General features: G+C 35.5%; 1 protein-coding gene across 1 annotated transcript; it reads right to left on the bottom strand.

Moving 5' to 3' along the window:
• Positions 1 to 895: 895 nt before the first annotated feature.
• Positions 896 to 3713, bottom strand: LOC116108672 (eukaryotic translation initiation factor-like; the record flags this gene model as incomplete). The annotated part of the gene is made up of 5 exons (XM_031394938.1): positions 896 to 2329; positions 2437 to 2679; positions 2775 to 3125; positions 3211 to 3298; positions 3565 to 3713. Coding segments are annotated over 5 exons (1854 nt in total), but the record flags the coding sequence as incomplete, so codon positions are not given.
• Between the last annotated feature and the right edge of the window lie 20030 nt (positions 3714 to 23743).

The raw sequence follows: 23743 nt of genomic DNA, 5'->3' as shown, positions 1-23743 counted from the left end.
GCTTGAATTTTTTTTTTAAAAGTATATTTTAAAACCTAAATTTATCATGTATATTATAAGAAGGCTTTAAATACTTTTGAGAAGGGTTTATGTAATTTGAGGGGTTTTAAAAATTAACAAGCCCGGACCTGGGACCGGTCCCACCTAAATTGGGTCTGGTCCTGTCCTACCAAGGACGGGTCCTAGGACTGAGTTTTGAGCCCAGACCCCTCTAGGAAAATTCCATTCACTAGAAATGTAGAAGAAACCGGCAGGTTTTGAACTTTACATAGCTCTGCCATAAGAATGATGGGGGTGAGCATCATGGGATCAAAAGATTGAGACCCTATGCAAAAATGCTGCAGTTCTTGCAGCAGCAAACAAAAGTAAAGTGCCACAAAATTCATTCATTCTGTCAAAAAAAATAAAATATATATATATATAATCCACTTGAGGTCACTTTCCCACTCAAAAGTTGTCATCATTTTAGTATTTTTTGCCACCCATTTTCATGTTCATGGACCTTTTCCTCCTTTTTTCTGAGGGGTGCTGGTCTGAGAGTAGTATCATTTGACACAAACCATTCATCTAATGTTAGTTATGTGATTCCTTAACATTTGTTATATGATTCCAAATAGAACCGGTTATTTAAGTATGATGTTATTGACTCTTGAAAATCATCAAATACGATACTGAAACATAATATTAACTATTGAGAATCATTAGATACAACACTGAACCATGATACTATCAACTACTGAGAATCATCAAAAGAGAACTATGTTCTTTTCCAAACCAACAGTTTTCAAGAACCAGCAAAAGGCAAAATAAACTCAAAATCAGGAGATTCCAACTATAGAAGAAAGTTCAAGACACAGGAAAAAGGGGCAGAAAGAATAATTAGTATCCTGTTCAGTAGTGGAAAGGCAAATACTTGGGGATTTTTATGAAGTGAACAGTTTTAACAATAAACTAGTTTTACCCAGTCAAGAAAGTAAAAAATGATTCAAAAACTAATCAAATACAAAACAACTGGATCCCTCGAAAGGGCCACTCTTCTCAAGCGATTAGGCACAATATTAGGCCATACTCGAGAACAAAATCCATGGCATTTATAGTTTGATTTCTTTCCTCAATAAAACATATAGCTCTGACCTCGGAAAAATATACAAAACTCAAATAAAATTACCTATTTTGCTTTTGGCAGCTCCACCTTATCAAATAATACATGTCGCTTGCCTTTAAGGTTATGAAGCCCTAAAAGCTAGCACAGGAGGTCTTTGTGGATACTGAAACTGAAGTACTCATTCATAGAAATATTAGACTGCTAGAACAAACTCCGGCAGGACTCGATATCTGATGCTTGGGAATCCAAAATATTTTGCCCAGATGGACTCAAACTAACTGTATTCATGGTTGCATCAAAAAGAGTTTTCTGGAACTTGTCATCTTCCATCTTTGTAAGGATCTCCTTTACGAATTTAAAATCCAAGCCCCCCACCAAAATGAGCTTCCCAACAATCTCGCCAAAATTATTAGGTGCTTTAGGCAAATCAATAGCAATATCATCCATCAACCTGCCATAGTTCAAGCATCCAGTCTCTATGTCTCTAGGTGTAATTACTTTCTTAGCAAGCAAGTGTTCCAAGAGCTTCGCTAGTGGATCAACACGAGGTGGACTTTTCTCAAGTGCTAGGGAGATGGATTCTTTGACAAACTCAGGGTGGTATCCAGGAGACTTCAATTCCTCCACGCATGTTAGTGCTTCACCCAAATCCAGGATACTGAAATATTCTTCAAGAAGTGAAACTGTTTTTTTACGAAGTTCATCCATGTTCAACCTTACAGCTGGTGCCTGTGGTTTCTCCACAACTGGAGGCACATAGGGTGCAGGAGCAGGTTTAGAAGATGCAGGAGATTGGAACAAAGGTTCTGAGCCAGAATAGAAGTTGGAAGGGCGACCAGGAGGGGTACCACTCCCCTGCAGAAGGGCACTTCTGCCACTCATTAAGCCACCAGTACCCTGAGGTAATAGCCTCGTGTTAAGTGATGCTGACTGGCCACGTCCCATCGGCTGGATTCCAGCTCCATCACCCCTAGGCATACTCCGTTGCCTAGGTACCTCCCAATTATCATTGTCAATTCCAGGCATCCCAGGCATCTTTCTAGTTCCTGGCATGCCAGGCATCATACCACCTGAGCCAGGACGAGTGATGGGCATGCCACCTGAACTAGTAACAACTTGAGCCCCAGAGACACGACTATTTCTCATACTTGCAGTAGCACCCGGACGTAACCCTAGATTTTTTTCTGCCTCTGAATGAATTTCTGTTATTGTTTTTGCTTTCACCTGCAATATTAAAAGTAGAAAGAGATAAATAGATATAAAACCAGAATCAACAGTTATACAAGTATCATATATGCCCAAAAATTTTGGGAAAATAAACATCAGCCTACCTCTTCTCTCCTGGGAACCCAGTTGTTTGTACGCAGATCTAGAACATCACGAACCATGAACCTCAGTCGGGGAGCAAGCTGAGGGTTTGAAGTCAAGTCCTTCAACCTACTAAAGTACATATCATTTATACGCCGTGATTTTGGACTCTCATCAAGCTGCTTATCGATGGTGTTGAAAAACTGACATATGGCCTCAACATTTTCTTCTGCGGGATAAGATGCACTATCATGTCCCAAAAGTTCCTGAATAACACAATGAGAAAAAATGAGCAACATTAAATAACACATAAATGTCTCAAAATTAATTCATCTTTTCAATCACCATCCCCAGCACAAACCTGAACAATGTGATGGACAATCTTTTCAGGCACCATCTTCTGCTTCAGAAGCTCACCAATTAAATGAATGTTTCCAAGAGTACGAAGCTTGAGCATTCTTTCTTTACCTCTACGCTCCATTTCCTGCTCTGGAGTAGTCATCTGCCTTACTTCTTCCCCTAGTTCGTAAGAACCCTCAAATGCCTTCTGGCAATTATTCAAGAGGAGACGTTTAACCGTGATTTCTTTCCCACCAGGTTCATCCGAGGGAATTGGGGGGAGCTTTTCATTCAAATCAAAACATAGCTGAGCGTACATGGGGCAGAATGTGGGCTCAAGAACAGCCTTATCATATATAAGAGATATAACTCCCTATTGCAAACAATGAAGAAATTCAGTAAACAGCTTGATAAATTTCTGAAGATATCAACACATTAAAATACAAAAAGGAATAGACCTGTAAGATATAAGCTGATGTGATGCTAGAGTCCATGAGTTGACCCTTAACGAGATCAAATTTTTCAGGGGTAAGTTTATTCGAAATACTGCAAAGGAAACAGAATATAAGAATCAGAAAACCAATTGCTACTCATGTTTCATGAGCCGTTTACAAGCAATAAATTTGCATTACATCAAGAAATCAACTATTGAAATATTCAGTAATTAAGAATAACATCCTTCACCATGTGCTAGATTATATTTGGAACTCAAAGATTAAAACAGTGATTATGTTACCAAGGTTGTTAATATCAATTTTCAATTACTCGTTACATTGCAGAAAATAAATCAATAAAAGCATTACCATCAAGACATGTCCTTGTCATAGTGATTTCCCCTTCTCGCCGACCATAGAACCTCAGCCTTGACTAAAACAGGAGTTGGTCCCTGATTCTGTAGAAATGTGAAGGCAAATGAGCAATTTCTTGAAATGAATTTCTCATTTACTTGAATAAAGAATGAAGTTTGTACATTTCAATATATGAAGAACAGAGAAAGAGTAAAGTAACTCTTAAGAAGACGAGCAACTAACAAAAAAATAGTTAATATAAAACTACACCGCTTAACATAAAAACAGTCTACACCCTATTGATTCAACAAATAACAGAGCAAACCTTAATCTTTGATATATCAACATTCCCCCTTAAACTGGAATAGGTAACTTTCCAGTTTAGCTTTTGCTAGCAGGACTTTCAAAAACTTTCATTCTGAATCAGTTCAACTGTAGCAATTTCTTCCATTCTTGAATCAGTTCAGCTGTAGCAATTTTTAGCAATTTTCTAGTTCAATTTCAATTCTGCTATACTTCATCTTTAGCTATACTCCAAAAGTTTCAGTTTAGCCAGTGCAACCCCACTTCGTAACCGTACTTCAATTAGTTACACTTTGTGACTATACTCCAACCAGCTACAATTCATTTCAGTTTGTTCCACTTATCTTTACTTTAGTTCAGTTGCCAGTTTAGCTACATTCTCATGTCATTAACACTTTAAATTTCAGTTCATTCAATTCTCAGTCCAACGGCAGAATGCAGAACACAAAAATACAATACCTCAAAACTTCAAACTTAGTTTATTCAATTTTTCTACACCTCAGTTCAGCAGTAAGAATTCAAAAAATATAGTATCTCAAAGCTTCAAACTCAGTTCATTCAATTCTTCTACACCTCAGTCCAGCAGTAAAATGCAGTACACAAGATGTTGAACGCAGTATTGCCAGCAACAGAATGCAGAGCACAAGATGCTTAATACAGTATTGTCAGTCGCAGAATGCATAATACAAAATGCAGTATTTGCATCACTTCAGCACACATTGTCGTAAAAAAAAAAAAAAAAATGCATTGTGTGTAATCAAAGTGGCTCTAAAGTATAATTACCATACTAACAACATTCAACTTACTCCGTAATTCAGTAAATTGTGCTACTGTTAAAGCTTTGGTCAAGAGATCAACTATTTGGAGCTTAGAAGGCACATATTGGATAAATAGCCTTTTTGCTAACACTTGCTCCCTTATATAATGAGCATCAATCTTTATGTGTTTAGTGTGAGCATGAAACACATGATTGGAGGCTAGAGCTCCTACACTAACATTATCACACCAAATGACAGGTTTGGCATTAAGCTGTAGACCTAACTCTGTAAATAAACCATAACTCCATCAGTTTATCACTAATTCCTTTTCTTTTCCTTTGCCCATGGAACCACAAACTTATTAGCGAGCTAGCTTCTCTTTCCTGAAATAACATATGAAAATTTGGAGAATCTGTGTGAAACAGTAGCAACAATTCAGAGAAACGTAAAAGGAGTGCAAGAAAAATTGATTTTTACTTCTCCATTTCAATTGAACTAACGGACAAGGGAATCACTTTCCCTTTTATACAACTCGAGCTAACATAACATACTAATATTCTTTGTAAAACAAAACAACATCACTTTTGCCAAAGTTCAATTTGCTCCTGCTACTTGACACTTTTACATTTACATCCCTTTTGGTCAACACTTCCCCTCAAACCAAACTGGGGAGTTTTAGTACTTTCACTCTTGCACCTTTTAGGCAATAATTCATTTCAAACAAAACTGTAAAGCCTTTAAGATTCTTGACCTGTTACATAGAAGTTTTATTCTGTAGTAGCTTTATAGGATCAACAACATCTCAAAATTAATCCAAAAAAAAAAAAAAAAAAAATTAATCCAGCTGAGAACAAAGCTGAGTAGCTGAGTAGTTGCATATATGCCAACTTCATACTTTCACAAAACATCAAATTAGCACAGATCATAAGTTGCATAAAATTTGCACATTTGAGAACTTTATGGTCTCACATCCACAAGAGCAAGAAAGTCAAAATAGACTGATTCCAGAACACTATCAGGATATCTTTTCCGCAAGAACAGGTAAGGATTGAAATGACTGATTTCAGATTTTCCACAATCCTCAAAAAGATAATGCATTGAACAACCATGCAACTCCTCAAGCAACAAGTCATAACTCCATAATTCCACAACCATAGGAACATATAAAGACTGACACCAGTGTATAAAGTGCTCAGTCATAGAAGATTACTTACTCAAAAGCAGTGTTAACTTCTGGTTGATGACAGAGTTACCAATGATTGATGATGTTGAATATTTTTGTTAAATTTATGTTATCTGTGTGCATAGTTGTTGTGTGTGTGCACACTGAAGTCAAACATATGCATGTTGCATTTCATCACGCATTTTACTTCGTGTGTGCGCACACTCTTCTTCTGTGCTAACATCGCATGTCTGACTCACTTTACATAAGTTGCGTTTTTTACTTAACAGCTAGGATATTTTCTTTGCATCTTTTGTGTTGTCATTTGGACCACTTACAAGTGTCCCAATATCCTTTAGTGGTCCAGGAAAAATCAGACTTTTTCCCTTTTTGATTGTGGTCCCAAAAGATAGATGAAATCTTTTCCATTTTTAGACCAACATATGTCAGCCCTTGTTTGCTGACTTGGCAAGAATTGGGGAGCACAAAATTGGCCTTTATCATTCTTGCTCATTTGTAAAGCCAACCTTTGATATTGTATTTGTTTGTACTCTGATTCTTTTTGCACATGTGGTGTCTTTCTTATATTATCTTGCCCATCAAGTTTTATCTCTTTCATGGTTTTTGTGTGAGTTTTCTCTTTATAGGTGTCTGTCTCTCCTCTTGTGGTCCTGCAAAGTTGGTGAGCTTTTTTTTGTGGTCCCAACAAAAGATGAAAGAGATTTTCCGCACTTGTCTTAAAGAGATTGGTCAAGCAAGGATTATTTAAATCAACCTTCTTCTTCCTTGCATCTTTGAACCTGGATATTATTTTTTTGTTTGTTCTCTGAAATTCTTCAAAGAGTTTATTCCTTGAGAGGTTCCATTTATGGTTTGATGCTTAAATCATTTTGTTCATCTTTGTTTATTGTTTTTTGTTGCTGGAACTTGGTTCTTATGCTAAGAGCTTGAAAGGAGTTCAAGCCATGGAAGCTAGAGGTGTTCTTGGATGAGTGAAGCTTGGATGGAGCTCAAGCGTTGTCCAGGAGTGTTCCTTGTGTGGAGTGATCCTAGAAGCGACGAAGTGTTAGAGATTTAGAGGCTGGTGTTTAATGTAACGTAGAACAAGGAGTTCTCTTTGTTGTAGCTAAAATCAACTATGAGTGATATCTTGTAATGTTTGTTGTTATACTGGATTAGCTTCGATCTGGGCGAGGTCTCATGGATTTAGGCTAAGAGTAGTTTTAGCCGAACCATGTATATGTTTGTGTGCTTTATCTTTATTGCTTGTGGTTGTTGATTCATGCTTAACTTGATAACCATTAATTAACTTGGTAAAATCTTCCGCTGCACTTTAAAAATGGGTATCTAACATTGAATAGAGTTCACCAACTCAAACAGATAAAAAACAGAACAAATTGTACATCAATGAAGAGATTTATATTAAGCAGGCATGTTAAGAGCAACTACGTTCAGCTTTTGTCTTAACTAAGAGAATTGAGCAGCAAACAAAGGTTTGGTCAGCAAGTCAACTATTTGAAGCTTGGATGGGACATATTGAACCACCGAACTTTTAGCAAGAACTTGTTCTCTAATATAGTGAGCATCTATCTCTATATGCTTTGTCCTTGCATGAAAAACTGGGTTTGAAGCTAAGGCACCTGCACTAACATTATCACACCAAATAACAGGAGTTAAATGCAAGATAATTCCTAGCTCTGTAAACATGCTTTGCAACCAAGCAACCTCTGTAGCAGTCTGGGCCAAGGCTCTATATTCAGCCTCAGTAGAAGATAAGGCTACCACCTTCTATTTTCTTAAGCTCCAATGAATCAAGTTAGGACCCAAGTGGACACAATACCCACTTCTGGACCTTTTATCCTCAATATTGTTGCCCCAATTAGCATCAGCATAACACTCTACATGTGAGGAGCTTGTAGGTGTGAATGGTAGCCCAAAATTCAATGTGCCTTTAATGTATCTAAGTACTCTTTTGCAAGCTTTCCATTGTAGCTCGGTTGGAGCTTGTAAAAATTGACTTAGCTTGTTAACAGTGAAGCTAATATCTGGTCTTGTAAGGGTTAAGTATTGTAGTGCTTCTATGGTACTTCTGTATAAACTCGGGTTCTCAAATGGTTCACTTTCATGGCTACTTAGTTTAGAACCAATGGCCATAGGTGTAGAGAATGGATTAGCTTCAATCATCTTAGTTTTGATAAGTAAGTCAGAGGCATATTTGGATTGTTTAAGATGAATTCCAATGGGTGATCTATTTGCTTCCAAACCTAAGAAATACTTGAGAGAGCCTAAAGTCATGAGGGTTAACTGATCATTCAGGTCTTGCACTAGTTGGGAAATATAGATTGAATATGATCATGTCAAAAGGATATCATCCACATACACTAGGACATAGATAAGACCAGATGGTAGTTTAAGGCAAAACAGGTTGGAGTCAGAGACTGACTTCTTGAATCCTTTGGCTTGAAGAGCATGTTTCAACTTGTCAAACCAGGCCCTTAGAGCCTGTTTAAGTCCATAAAGGGCTTTGTTCAATTTACACACAAAGGAAGGCTAAGTGGCTTATTCAAACCCTATAGGTTGCTTCATATATACTGTCTCGTTCAAAATGTCATTGAGAAAGACGTTGTTTACGTCAATCTACTAGATGTCCCAAGCATTGGTGACAACTAAGGTGAGGATAATTCTTATTGTAGAGGGCTTAATGACTAGACTAAATGTCTCAAAATAGTCCAATCCAGGGGTTTGTTGAAACCCTTGGCAACTATCATAGCTTTGTATTTTTTGTGGGTGCCATCTGCATTAAACTTGGTCCACTAGTACAAGACTTGAATGATCAGTTTGCCCTCAAGACTTTTGGCTCTCTCAAATATTTCTTGGGTCTGGAAGCCAATAGATCACCTACTGGAATTCATCTTAAACAATTCAAATATTCCTCTAATTTACTCATCAAAACTAAGATGCTTGAAGCTAATCCATGCTCTACACCTATGGCCATTGGTACTAAAGTAGGCAGCCATGATAGTGAACCATTTGAGAACCCAAGTTTATACAAAAGTGCCATAGGAACACTACAATACTTAACCCTTACAAGACTAGATATTAGCTTCATCGTCAACAAGCTAAGTCAATTTTTATTGAAATGTGATATTTGGACTATGTTGTGAGCCAGTGTTGGTGCTAAATGAAGGAGAATTAGCATATTGATAGTTGTGAATTGGCTGATGACCAGAATTAAAGGAACTCTGAAAATCTTGCGAAGGAACCATAGGAAATTGTGAACTGCCATTATAAGTGGAGTTGTACCTATGGTAGCACTGAATAGCTGAATGTCCAGCCTTATAACACACCTGAAAAATGATCCTTACTCGACCATTCCCACAGCCTCTACCTCTGCCATAAACAGGAGGTCTTGAACCGTAGATGTTGGCAATGTTGTAAGGGATAAAGGATTGGGTTGGTTGACTAGGTAAATTGTAATGTTGAGCAGGCTGAAAAGATGAAGCTAAGTAGGGTGGAGGAGTAACATAGGCTTAGGGGCAGTGGGGATTGCCAAGTGAGATTAACGAAGGTACATTACTTGAGAGATTGTTAGGAGTTTTTACTATGTTATGGCTAGACTAATTGCTTTCACCAGATACATTGTGACAACCAGGACCATGTACTGAAGCTACATTTGCTGAAGAATTATAAAGATCAACGGAATTGAACTTTTCTAACCTTAACTCATATTTTTGAAGCAAAAATTAAGCTTCTTGTAAGGTTACAATATCAACTTTTGATTCTAGTCTAGAGGTGAGGGTCATAACAACAACATCATACTCAAGACCCAATCCGTCCAACACATATTGTAACAAATATTCATCAGAGACAATTAAACCACCGGCAGCTAAGCTTTCTGAAATTTCTTTTATTTTTTTCACATAATCTCCAATACTCAAATCTCCTTGTATGAGTGGTTTGCAATAGATTCTTAAGATGTAAAGTCCTAGCCTTAGAATCTATAACAAACTCATTTTCTAAAGCTAACCAAATTTCAGTAGAGAGTCTACAATTAGATACATAGCAAAACTTACTCTCCGAAATTAAAGCAAGTAGCTAGCTTATTAAGAACTTACAGTTCTTTTCCATATAATAAAGGATAGGTTAAGACTTTCACCAACAGTACTGCTACTAGTTTTGCTTTGACCTAACTCATTTTCAATATCATAATCAGAGACTAAGATTGGAGGAGGACAAGGAACTCTACCTAAGAGATGATCTTCCAACTCGTGAGCCAACGGTGAATAGAATTTAAGAGCTCCAAAATCTGTAATTGTTCCTTGTTAGCTTGGGATTGATCACTAGCTTGTAAGCTTGAAGCAAGGGCTAAAGTGGTTCGATTCTGCAATTCCGGTATCATTCTTCTTGTGTTGTTAAGCAATTGTGAAGACTTAGGATTAGTAGCCATTGACGTGAGTCAGGGCTCGATACCATGTGAAACAATAGCAACAATTCAGAGAAACATAAAAGGAGTGCAAGAAAATTTGATTTTTACTTCTTCATTTCAACTAAACTAACTGACAAGGGAATTACTTTCCCTTTTATACAACTTGAGCTAACATAACAGACTAATATTCTTTGTAAAACAAAACAACATCACTTTTGCCAAAGTTCAGTTTGCTCTTGCTACTTGACACTTTTACATTTACATCCCTTTTGGTCAACAATCTGGAATCTCCCACGCAGAATATAAGCTGTGAAAATTTGAGATATTATTCTAGTAGTATTCATTAAATTATCAAAACTTAATTTGAAGTATATAATTAAAGATATGTTCAGTTTTATAATAAATTCTTCATAAAAACAAAGAACATGAGAAAATGACTGCCTCAATAATTTTCTTCTTTAGGTTCCTTTGAGTCTACTTTGATAGCAAGAGGTCGACCAAACTGGGACCAATAAATTAAATTAGTTGCAACTGACATTCAGAAAACTTCTCCAAATTCATTGTATCCGGTCCCATTAATTGGTTGGTTCAAAATTAGTAGAAGGTAAGCTGTGTTCAGATGATAACATGAGAGATTGATCATATTCTGTTCTCTTAACCAAACTGATCTTAGTTTTGAAGCACATAATTGTGATTACTTTAGCCTTTATAATCTCAATTTATTTGTAAGTATAAATTAAGATCAAGAGACAATCCTAATTGCAAGGAAGAAAAACTGATGAGAATCGTCTTTAATGAGGCAAGCACTAATTTCTATTTATATAATTTTGTATTTCTTGACTTTAGAGTTGAGATGCAATATTCCTGTGGAAAAAGCAATATTCCTAAAATTCCAAACAAATTATCAATCAGACATCTCACAAGCAACTCCTTGTGAAAGAAAAGTAGACAGTGGCACAATTGCAAAAGCAAAATATCTAGAACAGAACTTATAAATAAATATATATATAAGAACCCAAAATTAATAAAATTCAGCATAATTTCATGTGAATATTATAAATAATGTGCAAAATTCTTTAATTATCCTTTTCTCTTGGCTTATAGTTCACTTCTTGCAAAGATTGTTATCCTTCGAAATTAATTTTGTCGTTTGTTGAATCCTATTAACTTATTCTGGTAAAGAGAACTAAAATTGTTCTGTTCTACTTTATTTTAGTTAGAAGATAATGAAGAAAATATATGTGATTATGATATACCATTTAGGATTTACAAAATTGACATTTGTTTTTAGTGCCATGATGCCAACAAAGAGCCCTTTAGACAACACAATATATATTTTTTTTACAAATCCTACGAGTGGTAGCGTTATTGAGGAAGAAAGCCTTGTAATGAAAGGTGAAATGGATGAATATAGCACTATTCTTAATTTGATAAGAATTTTAGACATTTCCATAGACAATTTCTCTAGAGAGATTCCTATGGAAGTTACAAACCTCAAAGGATTGCAAACATTGAACTTGTTAAATATTTTTCTTACAGGAAGAATTCCTAGAACCATTGGTACTATGACATCTATAGAATCCATTGATTTCTCTAGCAATCAAGTTTCAGGTGAAATCCCATCCAATATTTTGAACCTGTCTTTTCTAAGTCTCCTGAACATATCCAACAACAATCTCAATGGAATGATTCCTTCAAGCACTCAACTACAAAGTTTTGATGCAGCTTGTTTTGCTGACAATGACCTTTGTGGAGATCCACTTCCTAAGAAATACACTACGACGACTGATTCAATGCCAAACCATGAAGAAGGAGGAGAAGATGAACATGAACATGAAGTGAACTTGTTTCATGTAAGCATGCCAATTGGATTTGTAGTGGGCTTTTGGGGTGTAATTGGTCCTTAGCTTGTCAATAGAAGATGGAGGTACAAGTACTGTCATTTCTTAGATTTTCTAGGGAACAAACTTTAAAATTTTTGCAAAAAAATGTTGCTAGATCCTTTATGTTACGAGCTGTCTTTGTGTATGGTTAAAGAGAGAAATAACTATTGAAATAAAGATGATGTTTTCATTTCAAAGAGTTTATTCCATTTTAAAATTGAAGGTTATTAGCATTTCAGATATTATTGGCATCCTCAACGAGTAAATTCTAATTACAATGGCAAAAAACAACACTATAAGAAAAGATAAAAATGTCTAAAAAGACATATAATTATCGGAATTTGATTTAAATCTTGGAAAGTACAAGTAATAGTGAATGCCTTTGTTTAAAATTGCAGGATATGCACCTATATTAAGAGAACTATTTCGTTATTACAATACTTTAATGAGTGTGCAGAGCAATGAAACCTGACCAACTTGTTTAGCTAACAATCCGGTGATTCAATCCATGTATTGCAGATAAAGCCCATTTCTGCTTTCCAGAAGTTCTACTGCTTTTCTTGNTCTTTTCTAAGTCTCCTGAACATATCCAACAACAATCTCAATGGGATGATTCCTTTGAGCACTCAACTACAAAGTTTTGATGCATCTTGTTTTGCTGGCAATGACCTTTGTGGAGATCCACTTCCTAAGAAATACACTACAATGACTGATTCAATGCCAAACCATGAAGAAGGAGGAGAAGATGGAGATGAACATGGAGTGAACTTGTTTCATGTAAGCATGCCAATTGGATTTGTAGTGGGCTTTTGGGGTGTAATTGGTCCTTAGCTTGTCAACATAAGACGGAGGTACAAGTACTGTCATTTCTTAGATTTTCTAGGGAACAAACTTTAAAATTTTTGCAAAAAAATGTTGCTAGATCCTTTATGTTATGAGCTGTGTTTGTGTATGGTTAAAGAGAGAAATAACTGTTGAAATAAAGATGAATGTTTTCATTTCAAAGAGTTTATTCCATTTTAAACTTGATCTTTATTATTGAAGTTTATTAGCATTTCAGATATTGTTGGCATCCTCAACGAGTAAATTCTAATTACAATGGCAAAAAACAACACTATAAGAAAAGATAAAAATGTCTAAAAAGACATATAATTATCAGAATTTGATTTAAATCTTGGAAAGTACAAGTAATAGTGAATGCCTTTGTTTAAAATTGCAGGATATGCACCTATATTAAGAACATTTAGTAAGAACTATTTCGTTATTACTATACTTTAATGAGTGTGCAGAGCAATGAAATCTGACCAACTTGTTTAGCTAACAATCCGATGATTCAATCCATGTATTGCAGATAAAACCCATTTCTGCTTTCCAAAAGTTCTACTGCTTTTCTTGCTTGGAGGACTAATTTAACCCACTCTGTAAAGAGCACTACAATGTCATAATTGATCGGCCTCGTATATTTCGGGCATTATCAAATCCAAAAATGCTTTAAATAAAGTTGGATCCTATGATCGACTGAGAAGAAAAACCAGAAAGCTATACACTTTCCAGAGAAACAAACAGAAAATTTTGAGAGGAACGAATTTTTGTTTTGTTCAGCTTAGTTTACAAAGAATTCTTGAACTGCTTTTATACTAAAAATAAGTCCACGTTGGCAATCCGTGTGACTCTTACAGATTTAGCAAAGAAACACAAACTGACTGCCTTTTAACGTTGACCACATCTCTAGTCTTGCTGAGCTGCAGTTGAAATAAACCTAGAAAACTCTGTAGCTTCAATCTGAAAGTGTTGAGTTCGTGACTTGTGAGCTTCATCTGTATACTAAACTGCACCGTTTCACGAGAAAGGATTTAATGCCACTTAACAGAAACTTGTTAATAAAACCGTTGAGCAATAAATTTTTAAAAACAAAACTTTGAATATCAACTAAAGCCTCTTCAACAGAAACTGTTGCAGCCGCCGTTAATAGAACCGTCGAGCAGTGAATTTTTGAATATGAATCTGGAAATTTGAGTAAGAACTGGAAAGAACAGAGCTCCCTGTCTCCTTTCTGTTTTAGCTACTGATTCCGTAACATCAAGGATTCCTCCATTACAACTTGAGCTTTTATATTTGAGTTCTTCCTATTTAGGCCCCAGATTTTCGACATGGATTCATTCCCAAAAGAATTTAATAGCTTTGGACGTATCAAACGCAGGAATTATAGATCACATTTCTAGTAGGTCTTGGAAATTTTGTTCACGATTTAGTTATTTAAATCTCTCTCACAACCAAATTCGTGGAAAAATTCAAAACTAAAGTGAGTTTGTTTATCTCGATTCACGTGACTTGAATTCAAACAATCTATCAGGTCCATTGCGTAGGTGGAGGAGTAACATAGGCTTAGGGCATGGGGATTGCCAAGTGAGATTAACGAAGGTACTTTACTTGAGAGAGTGTTAGGAGTTTTTACTATGTTATGGTGAGACTGATTGCTTTCACCAGATACATTGTAACAACCAGGACCATGTACTGAAGCTACATTTGCTGAAGAATTATAAAGATCAACGGAATTGAACTTTTCTAACCTTAACTCATATTTTTGAAGCAAAAATTAAGCTTCTTTAAGGTTACAATATCAACTTTTGATTCTAGTCTAGAGGTGCGGTCATAACAGCAACATCATACTCAAGACCCAATCCGTCCAACACATATTGTAACAATATTCATCAGAGACAATTAACCCACTAGCAGCTAAGCTTTCTGAAATTTCTTTTATTTTTTTCACATAATCTCCTACTCAATTCTCCTTTTATGAATGGTTTGCAATAGATTCTTAAGATGTAAAGCCCTAGCCTTAGAATCGTAACAAACTCATTTTCTAAAGCTAACCAAATTTCAGTAGAGAATCCACTTAGATACATAGCAAAAGATACTCCCTGAAATTAAAGCAAGTAGCTAGCTTATTAAAAACTTACAGTTCTTTTCCATATGATAAAGGCTGGGTTAAGACTTTCACCAACAGTACTACTACCATTTTGTTTTGACCTAACTGATTTCAATATCATAATCAGAGACTAAGATTGGAGGAGGACAAGGAACTCTACTAAGAGATGATCTTCCAACTCAGGTGAGCCAACGGTGAATGAGAATTTGAGAGCTCCAAAATTTGTAATTGTTCCTTGTCAGCTTGGGATTGATCACTTGTAAGCTTGAAGCAAGGCTGAAGTGGTTCGATTCTGCCATTCCGGTATCATTCTTCTTGTGTTGTTAAGCAATGTGAAGATTAGGATTAGTGGCCATTGACGTGAGTCAGGCTCGATACCATGTGAAACAATAGCACAATTCAGAGAAACATAAAAGGAGTGCAAGAAAATTTGATTTTACTTCTTCATTTCAACTGAACTAACTGACAAGGGAATACTTTCCCTTTATACAACTTGAGCTAACATAACAGACTAATATTCTTTGTAAAACAAAACAACATCACTTTTGCCAAAGTTCAGTTTGCTCTTGCTACTTGACACTTTTACATTTACATCCCTTTTGGTCACAATCTGGATCCTCCCACGCAGAATATAAGCTGTGAAAATTTAGATATTATTCTAGTAGATTTATTAAATTACAAACTTAATTTGAAGTATTAATTAAGATCTGTTCAGTTTTATAATAAATTCTTCATAAAATAGAGAACATGAGAAATGACTGCCTCAATATTTTCTTCTTTAGGTCCTTTGAGTCTACTTTGATAGCAAGAGGTCGACCAAACTGGGACCAATAAATTAAATTAGTTCAACTGACATTCAGAAAACTTCTCCAAATTCATTGTATCCGGTCCCATTAATTGGTTGGTTCAAAATTAGTAGAAGGTAACGTGTGTCATATGATTATGTTAATGGAGATTTATCATATTCTGATCTCTTAACTAAACTGATCTTAGTTTTGAAGCACATAATTGTGATTACTTTAGCCTTTATAAACTCAATTTATTTGTAAGTATAAATTAAGATCAAGACAATCCTAATTGCAAGAAAGAAAAACCATGAGATCTCTTTACTGAGGCAAACCATAATTTCTCTTTATATAATTTTGTATTTCTTGACTTTAGAGTTGAGATGCAATATTCCTGTGGAAAAAGCAATATTCCTAAATTCCAAACAAATTATCGATCAGACATCTCACAAGCAACTCCTTGTGAAAGAAAGTAGACAGTGGCACAATTGCAAAAGCAAAATATCTAAACAGACTTATAAATAAATATATATAAGAACCCAAAATTAATAAAATTCCGCATAATTTCATGTGAATATTATAATAATGTGCAAATTCTTTAATTATCCTTTCTCTTGCTTATAGTTCACTTCTTGCAAAATTGTATCCTTCGAAATTATTTTGTCGTTTTTGAATCCTATTAACTTATTCTGGTAAAGAGAACTAAATTGTTCTGTTCTACTTTATTTTAGTTAGAATAATGAAGAAAATATATGTGATATGATATACCATTTAGGATTTACAAAATTGACATTTGTTTTTAGTGCCGATGCCAACAAAAAGCCCTTAGACACCACAAATATATTTTTTTAACATTCTACGAGTGGTAGCGTTATTGAGGAAGAAAGCCTTGTAATGAAAGGTGAAATGGATGAATATAGCACTATTCTTAATTTGGTAAGAATTTTAGACTTTCATAAACCATTTCTCTAGAGAGATTCCTATCGAGTTACAAACCTCAAAGGATTGCAAACATTGAACTTGTCAAATAATTTTCTTCCGGAAGAATTCCTAGAACCTTGGTACTATGACATCTTAGAATCCATTGATTTCTCTAGCAATCAAGTTTCAGGTGAAATCCCATCCAATATTTTGAACCTTGCTCAAGCGTTGTCCAGAAGTGTTCCTTGTGTGGAGTGATCCTAGAAGCGACGAAGCATTAGAGATTCAGAGGGTGGTGTTTAGTGTAACGTAGAACAAGGAGTTCTCTTTATTGTAGTTAAAATCAACTCTAAGTGATATCTTGTAATGTTTGTTGTTATAGTGGATTAGCTTCGATCTGGACGAGGTCTCACAGATGTAGGCTAAGAGTAGTTTTAGCCGAACCATGTATATGCTTGTGTGCTTTATTTTTATTGCTTGTGGTTGTTGATTCATGCTTAACTTGATAACCATTAATCAACTTGGTAAAATCTTCCGCTGCACTTTAAAAATGGGTATCTAACATTGAATAGAGTTCACCAACTCTAACAGATGAAAAACAGAACAAATTGAACATCAATGAAGAGATTTATATTAAGCAGGCCTGTTAAGAGCAACTACGTTTAGCTTTTGTCTTAACTTAGAGAATTGAGCAGACAGAGGTTTGGTCAGCAAGTCAACTATTTGAAGCTTGGATGGGACATATTGAACCACCAGACTTTTGGCAAGAACTTGTTCTCTAATATAGTGAGCATTTATTTCTATATGCTTTGTCCTTGCATGAAAAGTTGGGTATGAAGCTAAGGCACTTGCACTAACATTATCACACCAAATAACAGGAGTTAAATGCAAGATAATTCCTAGCTCTGTAAACATGCTTTGCAACCAAGCAACCTTTGTAGCAGTCCGGGCCAAGGCTCTATATTCAGCCTCAGTAGAAGATAAGGCTACCACCTTCTGTTTTCTTGAGCTCTATTGAATCAAGTTAGGACCCAAGTAGACACAAAACTCACTTCTGGACCTTCTATCCTCAATATTGTTGCACCAATTAGCATCAGCATAACACTCTACATGTGAGGAGCTTGCGGGTTTGAATGGCAGCCCAAAATTCAATGTGCCTTTAATGTATCTAAGTACTCTTTTGCAAGCTTTCCATTGTAGCTCGATTGGAGCTTGTAAAAATTGACTTAGCTTATTGACAGTGAAGCTAATATCTGGTCTTGTAAGGGTTAAGTATTGTAGTGCTCCTATGGTACTTTTGTATAAACTCAGGTTCTCAAATGGTTCACTTTCATGGCTACTTAGTTTAGTACCAATGGCCATAGGTGTAGAGCATGGATTAGCTTCAATCATCTTAGTTTTGATGAGTAAGTCAGAGGCATATTTGGATTGTTTAAGATGAATTCCAGTGGGTGATCTATTGGCTTCCAGACCTAAGAAATACTTAAGAGAGCCTAAAGTCATGAGGGCAAACTGATCATTCAGGCCTTGCACCAGTTGGGAAATATAGATTGAATCTGACCCTGTTAAGAGGATATCATCCACATACACTAGGACATAGATCAAACCAGATGGTAGTTTAAGGCAGAACAGGTTGGAGTCAGAGACTGAGTTCTTGAATCCTTTGGCTTGAAGAGCATGTTTCAACTTGTCAAACCAGGCCCTAGGAGCCTGTTTAAGTCCATAAAGGGCTTTGTTCAATTTACACACAAAGGAAGGCTAAGTGGCTAATTCAAACCCTATAGGTTGCTACATATATACTGTCTCATTCAGAATGCCATTGAGAAAGACGTTGTTTACATCAGTCTACTAGATGTCCTAAGCATTGGTGACAGCTAAGGTGAGGATAATTCTTATTGTAGAGGGCTTAATGACTGGACTAAATGTCTCAAAATAGTCCAATCCAGGGGTTTGTTGAAACCCTGGGTAACTATCCTAGCTTTGTATTTTTTGTGGGTGCCATCTTCATGAAACTTGGTCCACTGGTGCAAGACCTGAATGATCAGTTTGCCCTCAAGACTTTAGGATCTCTCAAATATTTCTTGGGTCTGGAAGCCAATAGATCACCACTGGAATTCATCTTAAACAATTCAAATATGCCTCTGACTTACTCATCAAAACTAAGATGCTTGAAGCTAATCTATGCTCTACACCTATGGCTATTGGTACTAAAGTAGGCAGCCATGATAGTGAACCATTTGAGAACCCAAGTTTATACAAAAGTACCATAGGAGCACTACAATACTTAACCTTTACAAGACTAGATATTAGCTTCATCGTCAACAAGCTAAGTCAATTTTTATTAAAATGTGCTATTTGGACTATGTTGTGAGCCAGTGTTGGTGCTAAATGAAGGAGAATCAGCATATTGATAGTTGTGAATTGGCTGATGATCAGAATTAAAGGAACTCTAAAAATCTTGTGAAGGAACCATAAGAGATTGTGAACTGCCATTATAAGTGGAGTTGTACCCATGGTAGCACTGAATAGTTGAATGTTCAGCCTTATAACACACCTGACAAATGATCCTTCTTCTACCATTCCCACAGTCTGTACCTCTGCCATAAATAGGAGGTCTTGAACCATAGATGTTGGCAATGTTGTAAGGGATAAAGGATTGGGTTGGTTGACTAGGTACATTGTAATGTTGAACAGGTTGAAAAGATGAAGCTAAGTAGGGTGGAGGAGTAACATAGGCTTAGGGGCAATGGGGATTGCCAAGTGAGATTAATGAAGGTACTTTACTTGAGAGATTGTTAGGAGTTTTTACTATGTTATGGTGAGACTGATTGCTTTCACCAGATACATTGTAACAACCAGGACCATGTACTGAAGCTACATTTGCTGAAGAATTATAAAGATCAACGGAATTGAACTTTTCTAACCTTAACTCATATTTTTGAAGCAAAAATTTAGCTTCTTGTAAGGTTACAATATCAACTTTTGATTCTAGTCTAGAGGTGCTGGTCATAACAGCAACATCATACTCAAGACCCAATCCGTCCAACACATATTGTAACAAATATTCATCAGAGACAATTAACCCACTAGCAGCTAAGCTTTCTGAAATTTCTTTTATTTTTTTCACATAATCTCCAATACTCAAATCTCCTTTTATGAATGGTTTGCAATAGATTCTTAAGATGTAAAGCCCTAGCCTTAGAATCGCTAACAAACTCATTTTCTAAAAGCTAACAAATTTCAGTAGAGAATCTCCTAGATACATAGCAAAAGATACTCCCTGAAATTAAAGCAAGTAGCTAGCTTATTAAAAACTTACAGTTCTTTTCCATATGATAAAGGCTGGGTTAAGACTTTCACCAACAGTACTACTACCATTTTGTTTTGACCTAACTGATTTCAATATCATAATCAGAGACTAAGATTGGAGGAGGACAAGGAACTCTACTAAGAGATGATCTTCCAACTCAGTGAGCCAACGGTGAATGGATTTGAGAGCTCCAAAATTTGTAATTGTTCCTTGTCAGCTTGGGATTGATCACTTGTAAGCTTGAAGCAAGCGCTGAAGTGGTTCGATTCTGCCATTCCGGTATCATTCTTCTTGTGTTGTTAAGCAATGTGAAGATTAGGATTAGTGGCCATTGATGTGAGTCAGGGCTCGATACCATGTGAAACAATAGCAACAATTCAGAGAAACATAAAAGGAGTGCAAGAAAATTTGATTTTACTTCTTCATTTCAACTGAACTAACTGACAAGGGAATTACTTTCCCTTTATACAACTTGAGCTAACATAACAGACTAATATTCTTTGTAAAACAAACAACATCACTTTTGCCAAAGTTCAGTTTGCTCTTGCTACTTGACACTTTTACATTTCATCCCTTTTGGTCACAATCTGGATCCTCCCACGCAGAATATAAGCTGTGAAAATTTAGATATTATTCTAGTAGATTATTAAATTACAAACTTAATTTGAAGTATTAATTAAGATCTGTTCAGTTTTATAATAATTCTTCATAAAATAGAGAACATGAGAAATGACTGCCTCAATAATTTCTTCTTTAGGTCCTTTGAGTTCTACTTTGATAGCAAGAGGTCGACCAAACTGGGACCAATAAATTAAATTAGTTCAACTGACATTCAGAAAACTTCTCCAAATTCATTGTATCCGGTCCCATTAATTGGTTGGTTCAAAATTAGTAGAAGGTAAGCTGTGTGTCATATGATATATGTTAATGGAGATTTATCATATTCTGATCTCTTAACTAAACTGATCTTAGTTTTGAAGCACATAATTGTGATTACTTTAGCCTTTATAAACTCAATTTATTTGTAAGTATAAATTAAGATCACGAGACAATCCTAATTGCAAGAAAGAAAAACCATGAGAATCTTCTTTACTGAGGCAAACCATAATTTCTCTTTATATAATTTTGTATTTCTTGACTTTAGAGTTGAGATGCAATATTCCTGTGGAAAAAGCAATATTCCTGAAATTCCAAACAAATTATCGATCAGACATCTCACAAGCAACTCCTTGTGAAAGAAAGTAGACAGTGGCACAATTGCAAAAGCAAAATATCTAAACAGACCTTATAAATAAATAATATAAGAACCCCAAAATTAATAAATTCCGCATAATTTCATGTGAATATTATAATAATGTGCAAATTCTTTAATTATCCTTTCTCTTGCTTATAGTTCACTTCTTGCAAAGATTGTATCCTTCGAAATTATTTTGTCGTTTTTGAATCCTATTAACTTATTCTGGTAAAGAGAACTAAAATTGTTCTGTTCTACTTTATTTTAGTTAGAATAATGAAGAAAATATATGTGATATGATATACCATTTAGGATTTACAAAATTGACATTTGTTTTTAGTGCCGATGCCAACAAAAAGCCCTTAGACACCACAAATATATTTTTTTAACCATTCTACGAGTGGTAGCGTTATTGAGGAAGAAAGCCTTGTAATGAAAGGTGAAATGGATGAATATAGCACTATTCTTAATTTGGTAAGAATTTTAGACATTTCTATAAACCATTTCTCTAGAGAGATTCCTATCGAGTTACAAACCTCAAAGGATTGCAAACATTGAACTTGTCAAATAATTTTCTTCCGGAAGAATTCCTAAACCTTGGTACTATGACATCTTAGAATCCATTGATTTCTCTAGCAATCAAGTTTCAGGTGAAATCCCATCCAATATTTTGAACCTTTCTTTTCTAAGTCTCCTGAACATATCCAACAACAATCTCAATGGATGATTCCTTTGAGCACTCAACTACAAAGTTTTGATGCATCTTTTTTGCTGGCAATGACCTTTGTGGAGATCCACTTCCAAGAAATACACTACAATGACTGATTCAATGCCAAACCATGAAGAAGGAGGAGAGATGGATGAACATGGAGTGAACTTGTTTCATGTAAGCATGCCAATTGGATTTGTAGTGGGCTTTTGGGGTGTAATGGTCCTAGCTTGTCAACAAAGACGGAGGTACAAGTACTGTCATTTCTTAGATTTTCAGGGAACAAACTTTAAAATTTTTGCAAAAAAATGTTGCTAGATCTTTATGTTATGAGCTGTGTTTGTGTAGGGTTAAAGAGAGAAATAACTGTTGAAATAAGATGAATGTTTTCATTTCAAAGAGTTTATTCCATTTTAAACTTGATCTTATTATTGAAGTTTATTAGCATTTCAGAATTGTTGGCATCCTCAACGAGTAAATTCTATTACAATGGCAAAAAACAACACTATAAGAAAAGATAAAAATGTCTAAAAAGCCATATAATTATCAGAATTTGATTTAAATCTTGGAAAGTACAAGTAATAGTGAATGCCTTGTTTAAAATTGCGGATATGCACCTATATTAAGAACAATTTCGTTATTACTATACTTTAATGAGTGTGCAGAGCAATGAAATCTGACCAACTTGTTTAGCTAACAATCCGATGATTCAATCCATGTATTGCAGATAAAACCCATTTCTGCTTTCCAAAGTTCTACTGCTTTTCTTGCTTGGAGGACTAATTTAACCCACTCTGTAAAGAGCCTACAATGTCATAATTGATCGGCCTCGATATTTCGGGCATTATCAAATCCAAAAATGCTTTAATAAAGTTGGATCCTATGATCGACTGAGAAGAAAAACCAAAGCTATACATTCCAGAGAAACAAACAGAATTTTGAGAGGAACGAATTTTTGTTTTGTTCAGCTTAGTTTACAAAGAATTCTTGAACGCTTTTATACTAAAAATAATCCACGTTGGCAATCCGTGTGACTCTTACAGATTTACAAAGAAACACAAACTGACTGCCTTTTAACGTTGACCACATCTCTAGTCTTGCTGAGCTGCAGTTGAATAAACCTAAAAACTCTGTAGCTTCAATCTGAAAGTGTTGAGTTCGTGACTTGTGGAGCTTCATCTGTATACTAAACTGCACCGTTTCACGAGAAAGGATTATGCCACTTAACAAAAACTTGTTAATAAAACCGTTGAGCAATAAATTTTTAAAAACAAAACTTTGAATATCAACTAAAGCCTCTTCAACAAAAACTGTTGCAGCCGCCGTTAATAGAACCGTCGAGCAGTGAATTTTTGAATATGAATCTGGAAATTTGGATAAGAACGGAAAGAACAGAGCTCCCTGTCTCCTTTCTGTTTTGCTACGGATCCCGTAACATCAAGGATTCCTCCATTACACTTGAGCTTTATATTTGAGTTCTTCCTATTTAGGCCCCATTTTCGACATGGATTCATCCCAAAAGAATTTATAGCTTTGGACGTATCAAACGCAGGAATTATAGATCACATTTCTAGTAGGTCTTGGAAATTTTGTTCACGATTTAGTTATTTAAATCTCTCTCACAACCAAATTCGTGGAAAAATTCAAAACTAAAGTGAGTTTGTTTATCTCGATTCACGTGACTTGAATTCAAACAATCTATACGTCCATTGCCTCTTAATATCTTCCACTCCTTGATGTAGCTTTCCAACAACAACTTATCAGGATCCATTTTCAAATTTTT

This window comes from Pistacia vera, unplaced genomic scaffold (assembly GCF_008641045.1).
Source record: "Pistacia vera cultivar Batoury unplaced genomic scaffold, PisVer_v2 Contig101, whole genome shotgun sequence".
NCBI lineage: Eukaryota > Viridiplantae > Streptophyta > Magnoliopsida > Sapindales > Anacardiaceae > Pistacia > Pistacia vera.
The sequence above is the reverse complement of the archived record's forward strand: the minus strand, read 5'-3'. Positions and strand labels throughout refer to the sequence as shown.